The sequence below is a fragment of the Oreochromis aureus genome, linkage group 8, assembly GCF_013358895.1.
Source record: "Oreochromis aureus strain Israel breed Guangdong linkage group 8, ZZ_aureus, whole genome shotgun sequence".
NCBI classification, from domain to species: domain Eukaryota; kingdom Metazoa; phylum Chordata; class Actinopteri; order Cichliformes; family Cichlidae; genus Oreochromis; species Oreochromis aureus.
In genome coordinates this window covers 20,188,993-20,200,910 of record NC_052949.1, presented here as the reverse complement: position 1 = coordinate 20,200,910, position 11,918 = coordinate 20,188,993, and the positions used below count along the sequence as shown (strand labels likewise).

The window sequence follows — 11,918 nt, the reverse complement described above, 5'->3', positions numbered from 1 at the left end:
CATCGGTGTAGACTTGGGACAGCTAAATATCCCAGAATGCATTTCGTCCAAAACTCAACAGCGGACTCCCGGCACATCATTTCCAAACCCCCCCCCCGCTCGCGGACTTCTCACTACTCAGGTTAAAGAAACCCCAGCAGCTGTCTATAGTATTGAGTGTCCACTAAAATAGAAATAAAAGCGTTCTAACATCTCACCTGCTTGTTTTTATTAAGGTATGTACACGTATGTACATGTACACTATTTTTATTAATAGAGGTTTCACTACTGAGGTTAAAAATGATATATGAGTCACTTAGATCACTTCTAAATGTTAATGTTTGGTTTATTTCAGTGTTTTATTTGTTCCTGAGTAAACCGGTTTGGCTGTGATTACAGTTAAGCTTCATAACATAACGTGACATCATCACGTACGCTGGTGTTCCGACTGTTCAAATCACGAGTCCGTGCTCGCGTACTTGAGAATTGAGAAACGGCCCACGAGTCCGTGCTCGCGTTCTCGGCGGGTACGTACTCCCGTGCGTTCTCGGCGGTACGTACTCACCGAGAACGCGAGTACGCATCAGCATTTGGGCATTGATAAAGCGGCCTTTGTGTCAGCTGTGTTTCCCCGGGTGTTTCCGCTTCCCTCATTATCCTTCTGTGTATTTTAGTCCTCTGTTCAGTGTCGGTCCGTCTGTTGTCTTCATGTGAAGTCACAGAGTCTTGTTTTCAACTGCTCAGGTTAATGTACATGCTCATATTTGGATTACTTCATGGTTACGTTTCGCATGTTCCTGTTCAGTTTCATGTTCTTGTCTCTTGGCATTGTTTTCACAGACCCTGAACAGAGGAAGACAGAGGACTAAAATACACAGAAAGATAATGAGGGAAGTGGAAACACCTGGGGAAACACGCCTGACACAATTGAACATGATGCCACAGGGGAAGCAAAACTAAACACGCTGAACATGGAAACACAAGACTTTCAAAATAAAACAGGAAACATAATAGAACGTAGACATGACACACAAACTTTACAATGTGGACACACAGAGATGAAACACATGACAGACTGGAGAGAAAACATGATATATAAACCAGGGGGCATGGAAATATTAACTAAAATTCATCTCAGACAAACTAATAATAATAATAGTAGAACTTAACATTATTTCAATATAACATAAGAATTCAAAAATACAACAAAAGTGAAAATGCTGGGTCGCAGACCCAGCCCCCTGACAGTTATGGAAACTCTTAAATCTCTGTAAGAAACTCAAAAAACACAGTGAAAAAACCCTGAAAAACAGGGTGACCAGACGTCCCTCTTTATGTGGGACTGTACGGCATTTTTATTTCTTGTACCCCTCTCCCACATCTTGAGACAATGCCACACATTTTGACTAGTACTGCTGGATGTGCCCTTTACTGAAGTCTGGCATTTAAAACAGAAGGGAAGGCTTTTTCTGATAGTCAGAAGGTTAACGCGCCTAATGATATACTCACAAGTGGCTTCAAGTCGAGTAAAAGCTTTGCAGATTTTGGTGAATACGATGGAAACTACCTCGAATGAAATGAAGCAGTGATATATTCCGAGTAACAGAGTTTGCATGTACATGCTACAATCTGATAACGTGCAGAATTTGGTGTATTTGTATTTTTAAAGTTGATGCATCCCACTTTGTCTTCACATTTACTTTGCTGGGAATTTGGTCACCCTACCTTGAAATAATTCCAACATTACAGACTGGATAGAGACAGATGCCTCCATTTACAAAGCCTAACTTCACTTTCAAGACCTGCTTAAATAAATTAATCTTCACCTGCTGCCTCAGGGCGGATTTGTCCTTTAAAGTGGGTAAAACACAAACACAAAATGCAATCAGTCTTAAGCAAATGTTATCAAGTGTATTCCAGAAAGTTTTCAGCCTTTAATCTGTCACCAGAACGAACGAGTCAACAATGTCTCGCATGCATCCTTCTTGTCCTTCTTATCATCTGTGTTGTCTTTACTCATTTCCTGAAATTTGATGGGTCAGTTGCCCATGCATTTTTTTTTTTGTGAAGTGCATAAAAACTCCTAAACAGTGCAGTTCTTTCAAGTGAAATGGAATTAGAAATGCAGTTGTGAGTTTAAAATAGAAAAAGGAGGATGCTATGATTGCAGAGTCATCTCACACCTTAAGCATCTTCCTTCTCACATATTTTCCTCTTGGACTCTTGCACTTGTGATCGATGCAATAGACCTTTCGACCGGAGCTGCTTCTCACTGATCCCTTCTTCACTTTCACACTGCTGGCCGTGCTCACTGACATCGTCTTTCCTCCCGATTTCTCCTGCGTCTCCTCTTGCTTGAGGTTGTGGAGGTTCTCGCAGTCACAGTAGTAGATTTTGTCCTCCTGTTCTGAGCAAAACCACTTCCTAGAGATGTAGACAAGCTCCACAATGCTGGAAAATGCTGATATCACCCCTACAATAAAGTAGAAAAAGAGGAAGATTGTCTTCTCTTTAGGGCGGGAGGTGTAGCACTTCACTGTTAGGGGGCAGGGAGAACGACTACATTCAAAATAGGCCTTCACCTCAAAGCCGTAGAGATACCACTGGGTAATTAGGAAGCCAATTTCTGCCACTATGCGGAAGATCACAGTGATAATGTAAAGCCTCCTTAAAGCTTTTTCTTCTCTGTTCTCGCTGCTCTCTTGATTGGCACTCTTGTTATGCTGGTGTGTGGCGTAAACAAGGAAAAGCAGAGAAGGTGTAGCGATGAGGACTATATGAAACACCCAGAATCTGTACTGGGAGATGGGGAAAGCCTCATCATAACACACCTGCTTACATCCTGGCTGGAGGGTGTTACAGATAAATTCCGCCTGCTCGTCCTCAAACATGTCACTGGCCACAGTTCCCAGGATCACTATCCTAAACACCAGCATGAGGAAGAGCCAGAAACGACCCAGCATCGGGGAGTGTATCTGGAGGGTATCGAAGAATCCACCGATGAAGCCCCACTCACCCATGACTGCGGCACTGTCAGGTCTGTCTTCTTGGAAGTCTGGAGGCTTGTTCACCTGTCTGTCTCACAGCAAATGCTGCCTTTGTTTAAAAAAACTAAACTAAAATTCTTGTTATAATCTCCCATATGTGACTCACAGTCAAACTAAACCCAATAAGAGTGATCAAAGAAGTGGGTTCAGGGTTTTTGTGCTTTAGGTTGATTGAGTTCATATTCCTGCAAAGACAATAATTCAAGGACATCATTAAAGGAGCCAAACAATATCACCACCCTACAATAAATTTCTATATTTCTTTTGCTTTCAGTTAGCACCATATTTCAAAGAACTTCTAGGAAGCTGACAAACTTAAATTGTAGAGTATAAAAATGCAGTTTTGCCGAATACAGGATTTGTAAATGATTTCGATAACCTAAAGGCTGACTCTCATTGAAATATACAGGCTGGTTGAACTGCTCAGTCAGAGACGCATGTGCTGCCACAATAAAAAAGGTTGAGGACATATTTGATTTAATCTGCAGTATCTAGACAAATGACCTACCCCCCCTAAAAAGCCTTAAAATTCTCCTACCATGTATAAGCTCAGATAAACCAGATAAAAAATGTTCAATTCTCATGCCCACACCACCTTATAGTGTACTCACCCTTAGCTCTCTCCAAAGTGCCATGTTCCTAAGGCTGGCTGGCACTTATGATTGAAAGGGCGGCAACAGTTGTCAGGAAATTCCTGCTACGTCCTAATCAGTGTCCATCCAGCCCCAGACAGAAGGTGTTTATCCAAGAAAGGCAAACTCTTGATGAGCATTTCCTAAATGGCAGGAAATATCTCTTTTAAGTTGGTCCACCAGTTTCCCTGGTAACCACATGAGAGGCTGCATGTAAAAATAAAAATTAGGAATGTTTTTCCTCTTCATTTAGTCAGCTATCACCAAAATCAAAAGAGCTTTGTATTCATTGGTTTTCAGTTCGGGCTTTGTTAGCTATAGAAATGTTCCAATAGTTTGGCATTGACAAGCTTTTAAAAGGAGTTCGAGGTTTAAAACAAACCTGTTAATGGTATGAAACTCAAGCTGTGCTGTCTGCTGAAGTTGTAACAAAATATTAATTAATATAAAAATTAATGCCCCCCCCAAAGTGGCAAGTTACATGAAACAACAATGTAATAACACAGTAATAGCAACACAACTTCAAATAAACCATATAATTAATGTAAGCAAGTCAACGTTGTGTTTTTTAAAGGTATAAGATGAACATCTTCATATAGTTTGTGTGTATTGTTTGGACAGCAGTTTCCCAACTTATGGAAAATATAACCTTTATCTTATCTTAAAATTCATTAAACAAACACATAATTTATATGTAACAGTTTTGAAGTGAAGAATGGTCTGCTTGCCCATCTTTAATGCTGCTGCACATAAGCAATGTGTTTCTCTGTGAACTTTAACAAAAACCTAAATTGCAATCTGTTATTTTACTGACGTCATGACTTAATTTATGACGCTCAATGCTTTTGAGTGCTGTGATATGCTCTAATAACCGTGTGAGACTAAGCACCAGATTTTCCACAATCCAGCAGCATACCAGTGTAGGACTCTGCAGTTTCTATCATGTTGTTGAAAGAATGCAAACTAAAATTTGCAAAACATATGTAACAATATTTATATGACTGTGCCACAGTGACACTAAAGTTTTATAGTTTATAGTTTTATATGTGAATAACAAGATGCACTTATGACTGGATATAGAGAAAACACAAACATAAAAACCACTTAAACCTTGGCACTATCTGCTCCCAGGACGCCTGCCAACCTGTCCTCTCAGCACAAATTACTTCATCTGTAAGTCAAAGAAATTTTTGAGGATATCCTGCACAGACTCGTACTTTTTCTGGCTGCCCACATGGCTAAATAGAACTTGAAAAACAAAGGGAAAAATGTCTATGTTTCTCAGGGCTTGGAAATATGTAAATAAATTCTTGGGATTTCATAGAAAAGCACCCAAAGACTTTATTCATCCTGCTGTGAATGTGTGCAAATAAGTGGGAATGATTACCATAGAGTTGCAGGTGAGGGAGCTCTGAAGCTTGAAGACTTTATGGAGGCCGGCGGCCTCAGCATCCCTCAGCTTCTCTTCTGTCATCTTGACCACAAAGCGCAGTGTGATGTAAAATCCCAACATTTAGATAATCTCTTATGAGCAAGCACTTGGCGACAGTGGGAAGGAAAAACTCCCTTTTAACAGAGAGAAACCTCCATCAAAATCATGCTCAGGGAGGCAGCCATCTGTTGTGACCGGTTTGGGGTGAGAGGAGAAGACGAGAGCAGAGAGAGACGGCGCCGGGTTTGTGATCCAGCATTTTGAGTTTGTGTGTATTCATTATTCTTTCTTTTGCATTAAGAGGATGGTGGAGACACACACTCCCAGGGTTTAAATCTGGGACTCTCCACCATTTGACCCTAGAACTGAAGAAGCTTCTTGGATAAGAGGCGAAACGTCTTCAAGCAACTTAAAGAAGTGCAGACGCTTTTCTTTCTAAGCTCCTTAGACTATGATGACCTGGATGACTGAGAACCTTCACAGACAGGTAGTTTATAAAGTTCCTGCTGACCTGAGCATGGTGAAGATCTATAGAGGGCTGGCAGAATCCCTGTCAGTGTGACACACACAAATATGTAATTACTTTATTAAATTATTTTTGTTATGAAAAATTAGCAGTCTAGAATGCACAGTTTTCAAGATATCATTTTAAAATTTTGTGTGATGGTAGATACCAAGAGCAGCTTGAGCTGATTTGATGAAACCCAGATCAAGGTCAAGGTCACATCAAATATAAAAGTCAGCAAAAAATGTATATTATCCACAATTTTCTCTATGGCTCATCTTCAAACTACAACAATATACACTAGTGGGCCTTTGGAAATTTGACATTTACATTCATTGTTCATTGTTCATTGTCAAAATTGGCCTTGAAAATAAATTTCAAGAAATCACATCGAGTAATATATCATTAGCATGTTAGCATGGTGTCTGTGCATCTGAGTTGAGACCCAGTCAAGAACCTCTGAAAGGTTTCTGTGCTTTTATTTTCCTGTCAGTACAAGCTAAATCTTCTGCTGGGTCAGAGTTCCTGCCTCTGACCAGCTACAAAAGGGCAACAGGTTCAAAAAACCAGCGTTAAACAAGTTTATCAAGTGTAATCCAGAAAATGTTTCCTCCTTGAACTGTTTACAGCATTTTATCATTTACCAGAACAGTGTCAACAAGTCAACAATGCCTCGCATTTGTCTTATCATTTTGTTGCATTTGCTCGTTTCCTGATCTTAAGCATTTCCTTGTGATATGTTCCATGGAAAAACTCCTTAACTGTGAAATTCTTCATCATTTAATTTTTAAGCGAAGCAGCACGAAGGAATTAGAAATGTTGTCACAAATTTATAATAGAATGAGAGGATGCTGTGATAGCAGCATGTGTGATTCAGTCCTCTCACACTGTAAGCCTCGAGCCACTCACATATTTTCCTCTTGGACTCTTGGTCGTGTGCTCAGTGTTGGAGGCCTTTCGACTGGAGCTGCTTCTCAATGCTTCCTTCTTCACTTGCACACTGCTTGTCTTTTCTCCTGGTTTCTCCTCTGTCTTCTCTTGCTGGTGGTTGTGGAGGTTCTCGCAGTCACAGCGCTCATGTAGTTCTAAGTGCTTTTGATTTGAGTAAAACCACTTCCTAGAGCTGTAGAGAAGCTCCACAATGCTGGAAAATGCTGATATCACCCCTACAGCAAAGTAGAAGAGGAGGAAGATTGTTTTCTCTGCAGGCCGAGAAGTGTAGCACTCCACTGTTAGGGGGCAGGGAGAACGACTACATGGAAACTGGGCCTCCACCTTGAAGCCGTAGAGATGCCACTGGACAAATAAGAAGCCGATTTCTGCCACTATCCGGAAGATCAGAGTGATAATGTAGAGCGCCCTTAAAGTTTTTTCTTCTCTGTTCTCCCTGCTGGTCTTTTTCCTCGACGAGGAGCGGTTGGCTCTCTTGTGATGCTGATGTGTTGCATATATGAGGTAAAGCAGAGAAGGTGTAGCGATGAGGACTATATGAAACACCCAGAATCTGTACTGGGAGATGGGGAAAGCCTCATCATAACACACCTGCTTACATCCTGGCTGGAGGGTGTTACAGGTAAATTCCTCCTGCTCATCCTCAAACATGTCACTGGCCACGGTTTCCAAGATAACTATCCTAAACACCAACACGAGGAAGAGCCAGAAACGACCCAGCATCGGCGAGCGTGTCTGGAGGGCATCGAAGAATCCACTGATGAAATCCCACTCACCCATGACTGCAGCACTGTCAGGTCCAGAGGTTTGCTCACCGGTCCGTCTCAGACCCGCCGCCTTTGTTTTAAGAATGAAACCAGAATGCTTGTTATCGTAATCTCCAATCCATGACTTTCACTCAAAGTGAAACTAAATCTGGTCAAAAGTGGGCTCAGGATATTTGCGTTCACACTCCTGTGACTGGAAACTAAAAGCCTACAATAATTCTCAACTTATATTGCCTTTATTTAACACATTAGTTCAAAGAAATTGTAAGAAACTAACAAGCTAACAGTGTAGAGTCTACCGATGCAGTGTTGTCTCAAATGTAGGATTTGAAAATGATTTCAATCACATACAAGTCGACTCTCTTATATTGACCGGTTGAACTACTCAGCCATGCTTTAGAGATGTCTACCAAGATAAAACAGGTTGAGCATAGATTTTCCTTTTGTTTTTGTTTATTTAAGAATGATAAAATCTTGATGAGTATTCAAAAAAGTTTCCTTTTTTCCGTCTTCCTGGACGGAAGAACATCCTTAAAGTTGTACCAACACGTTTCCTGATCACAGCATGACACGTTTTGTTAAATATAAAAGTTATACAAACTAATTTGTCGTTGTTGGTTATAAGTTCAATATTTGTTAGATTAAACTTGCGACCTTGAATATGGCATTTGTCTAAATTTAATCAGAACTTAATTACCGAGTACTTAAGTAGCAGTTAATTTAAAAAATACCTTTTAAGTTATATATCATCTACTTTTCCCTCCCTTGCTTCTTGCTAATCCTCTCTCATCCTCTACATTACATTCTTAATACAGTCACAACATTCTCCAGATACTCCTTGATAATAAAACATTACTTACATGTAGAAATTTCTGAGTGCTGTGTTCTCATGACACCCAGGGCATCGAATGTTGGCAGCTCCTCCCTCTACATACAACATGAATATTACCCAGAGGCAAAATATTTAACAGGTGGCATGAAACAGCATACAATCAACCCGTGACACGACTTCCAACTTACCTTACAATTAACACAAACAAGAGAATTGCACAACACATTTCGAGAAGCTAAGAGGAAATAAGCCTAAAACAAGACTTTTTTTCTTCTGTTTGATATGATGAGAACCTTTATTTTGAAACAGTGAATCAGATCTTTTTTTTTTATGTCACACAGATTTCTGGTCCATTTATTCAGTAAGAGTCTCTGTCGTTTGAAAGCTGTGGCAGAAAAATAAGAACATAGTTTTGAGCTTGTTGAACTTGCCAGAGAAGCCATTCTCTGTCCTCAACATGGGCAGAGGTCGCTCACTGTCGAGCACACAGTCGATGTTACTAATACTCTCACATATTTTACATTTGGGAATCTTCGTGGTCCAGCCTGTGTGAATGCCTTCAACGCCACGCATCGGCACAGTGGGGGTGATAGGAATGTACTGGCTCTACAAACTGGTTGTTGTTACAGTTATTCTTAAGCAGGTTTTCCACAGTTGAGAAAAAAAGGTGGGCGAAGTGGCAAGATATCTGCAGCTTTAGCCGCCGAATTGTCCAAGTGCAGCCCACTCATTTATATTTACTTTCCAACACAAAGTTAAAATTAACCATCCTGTGAGCAGAGGACATGACAAATACTAAATTTTTTGGCATTCAGTCACACAAACTTTATGAACACCACCTTTAGAGGGCATGTATTTTATAAAGCGCCTGCTGACCTGAACAAGGTGAAGAGGAGGAGGGATGGCACAGTCCATTTGTGAATTCATTGTACAGTATATACATGTGTTTCTGTGCATTTCACTCTGTTTGTATGCTGGTATGATTTATAAAGCCCTACAAGTTTGGTGTTTCAAGTCAGTGTGTACCACTATGGACAGTAGAGGGCAGCAGAATGCCTACTATAGGTCTGCCTTGTTTCCATTGGTGTCATGAGATCGCTATTCTAGCAAGACTGATCAGGCTAACATCGCCATGTTTCTTCTGCTCATTGTGTGGATGCCCTTAAAGGGCTTCCACACTATTGAGTTCCTCTTTTTGCTTTATGCATCCACACTATTGATTCTTTATTCTTTATTGTGTGGATGCTTTATGCATCCACACTATTGAGTTCCTGTTTCTCTTTATTCTTTATACTTTTTATTGTGTGGATGCTTTAGGCATCCACACTATTGAGTTCCTGTTTCTCTTTATTCTTTATACTTTATTATTATTGTGTGGATGCTGGAGTTCCTGTTTCTCTTTATTCATCCACACTATTGAGTTCCTGTTTTCTTTATTCTTTATATTTTATTATTATTGTGTGGATGCTTTAAGCATCCACACTATTGAGTTCCTATTTCTCTTTATTCTTTATACTTTATTATTCTAGTTGCCACTTTCGCCTAGAACAACCATTCAAATTTTTTTCACACTTAACTACTTTAACAATTTTCAGTTACCGATTTTCACCGTTTCAAATTTTAAACTATTCTGCTATTTCTGCTAATGATGGCTATGACTTTTGGTTCTTTATGCTATTATACTAGTTGCCACTTTTTGTACGTTTTTGGCACTTAACTACTTTAACAATTCGTAACCGCTCAAATTTTAAAACTATTTAACACTACTTTAACAATTTTCAGCCGATTTTCACCGTTCAAATTTTAAACTATTCTGCTATTTCTGCTAATGATGGCTATGACTTTGGTATTTTATGCTATTATACTTTTTAAAATATTAAGCTTTTTTCCTTTAATTTGTCCCATTGAAATGAATGGGAAACTTCCACAATTCTGCTAAAACTTGCTTATTTTTGAAACTTAACTACATTCTCATACTTTCGCCTAGAACAACCATTCAAATTTTAAAATGTTCACAAATTATTGGGCTATTCATGAATGATTCAGCTTTTTCATATCTGTTACCGTTTTCATCTTATCCCTCTTTAAGTTTTGAGTTTCATTTTGTGATTTTTCACAAAATACATGCGTTGTTATGGTTGCTATGCACTTGGCTTCCAGTGTGCCACTGTAGGTTTCGCAGATCTTCTCTTCATGTCCGAACAACTTCTTGCTACTTGCTCAATTTTCACTCAACTTCCACAAATTATACATCAAAACGTAGGTATTTTTGCTGGCTTTCAGAAAATGTCACCATCATTGTTGTGAGATTTATAGAATTTTGGCAAATCTCCTCAGACCAACACAAAGTGGAAAACTCTCCATAGAAAGTCAATGGAGAGTTTGTTCAAAATCATCGCTTGATTTCTGTAATGACAGGCATATTCGAATCGTCATATCTCCTTAACGAAGCGAAGTTAAAACATGAGGCTTGTCCCCGTATATCTTCAGACACTCCTGACGCTCACAATTCAAGAATTTTTTTCTCACCTATTACCGTTCTGAAATGAGTTAGACTTGTTTGAGGGTAGGAAATTCGTCCTTCGCTCAGATTTCTTCAGATTTCAAACTCTGGAAATGAACAACTTTTTTTCTCTCGTCATATTTTTTTTTGGATTTCCACAGAGACCTGAAAATTTCCATGACTGTTCACCAAAGCCTGCTGTCTCTTACGGTGAAAGAATGATATCGATACTCCAAATAGATTTAGAGTTAGAAAGCGTTGTTTGAGGGCAAGTCAAGGCAGTTTTTCGCTTGCCTCTACTCAGTTATGGTGCATTACAAGTCAAATATCTTCAATAATTCATATTTTAATGATAAATTGTCAACACTTGAAGATTCCCCATCTCTTCTGAACAAAGCGGTGTAAGAATGACCGTTCTAGCCCCTACGGTTAGGAAATTATGGCCATTTGTTTGAGAGGAATCCTCACTATGAGAAATAGACTGCAAAATCCTGCCTCTCTCTGTTCTGAGTGTGTAAAAACGGCTGCACCTGTTTTGGCGGGAAAAAGTACACAGCCTCTCTGATTGGTGGATTCAAATTTAGCAGCTCCCAGGCTGCTTGAATGACCTAGAAACTTGCTCCTCTCTCCTGTGTGTGTGTGTGTGTGTGTGTGTGTGTGTGTGTGTGTGTGTGTGTGTGTGTGTGTGTGTGACAGAGAGAGAGAGAGAGAGGCGAGACAGAGTTTTTATGGGAGCATCTTATTGTATGATTTAAATTCAATATATTTAGACTGGTTGACTGAATTTGATCCTGTGTGTGTCTCTCTGTGCATGTGTGTTTCCATATGTGTCCATATTTGTGATTGTGTGACTGTTACACTTTTTTTCTGAGTTTTTTTTTTCATTTAACAAGTACATTTGAAGGACCCTTAGCATGTTCAGCATTTTTCAGCTGTCCATTTTGCTTTTCCAATTTTTCTGTTTAAGTTATTACTATTGTGCTGAATCATACTATTTCTGCTATTTTATAAGATTTGTGCTAAATATAGTATTTCTGCCCAATATAGTATTTCTGATTAATTATAGTTTTTCTACCAAATCATATTACAGTATTTTTGCTTTTTATAGGATTTTTATAGGATATTTATATTGCTTAATATAGTATTTCTGCTTTTTATAGGATTTGTGCTTAATATAGTATTTCTGCTTTTTATAGGATTTGTGCTTAATATAGTATTTCTGCTAAATGTAGTATTTATGCTTAATCACACTATTACTATATATTTCTGC

At 39.2% G+C, this 11,918-nt stretch overlaps 2 protein-coding genes across 2 annotated transcripts; both read right to left on the bottom strand.

The window, feature by feature from the left end:
- Positions 1-997: 997 nt before the first annotated feature.
- On the bottom strand, positions 998-3,694 carry LOC116320175 (gap junction delta-3 protein-like). The gene is made up of 2 exons (XM_031739713.2): positions 3,638-3,694; positions 998-3,211 (listed from the first exon to the last, which is right to left on the bottom strand). The coding sequence occupies exon 2, from the start codon at positions 2,997-2,999 to the stop codon at positions 2,157-2,159; it is 843 nt and encodes a 280-aa protein (XP_031595573.1). The 5' UTR covers positions 3,000-3,211; positions 3,638-3,694; the 3' UTR covers positions 998-2,156.
- A 2,363-nt stretch (positions 3,695-6,057) lies between these two features.
- Positions 6,058-8,211, bottom strand: LOC116320168 (gap junction delta-3 protein-like). The gene is made up of 2 exons (XM_031739705.2): positions 8,174-8,211; positions 6,058-7,383 (listed from the first exon to the last, which is right to left on the bottom strand). The coding sequence occupies exon 2, from the start codon at positions 7,324-7,326 to the stop codon at positions 6,478-6,480; it is 849 nt and encodes a 282-aa protein (XP_031595565.1). The 5' UTR covers positions 7,327-7,383; positions 8,174-8,211; the 3' UTR covers positions 6,058-6,477.
- Positions 8,212-11,918: the final 3,707 nt, after the last annotated feature.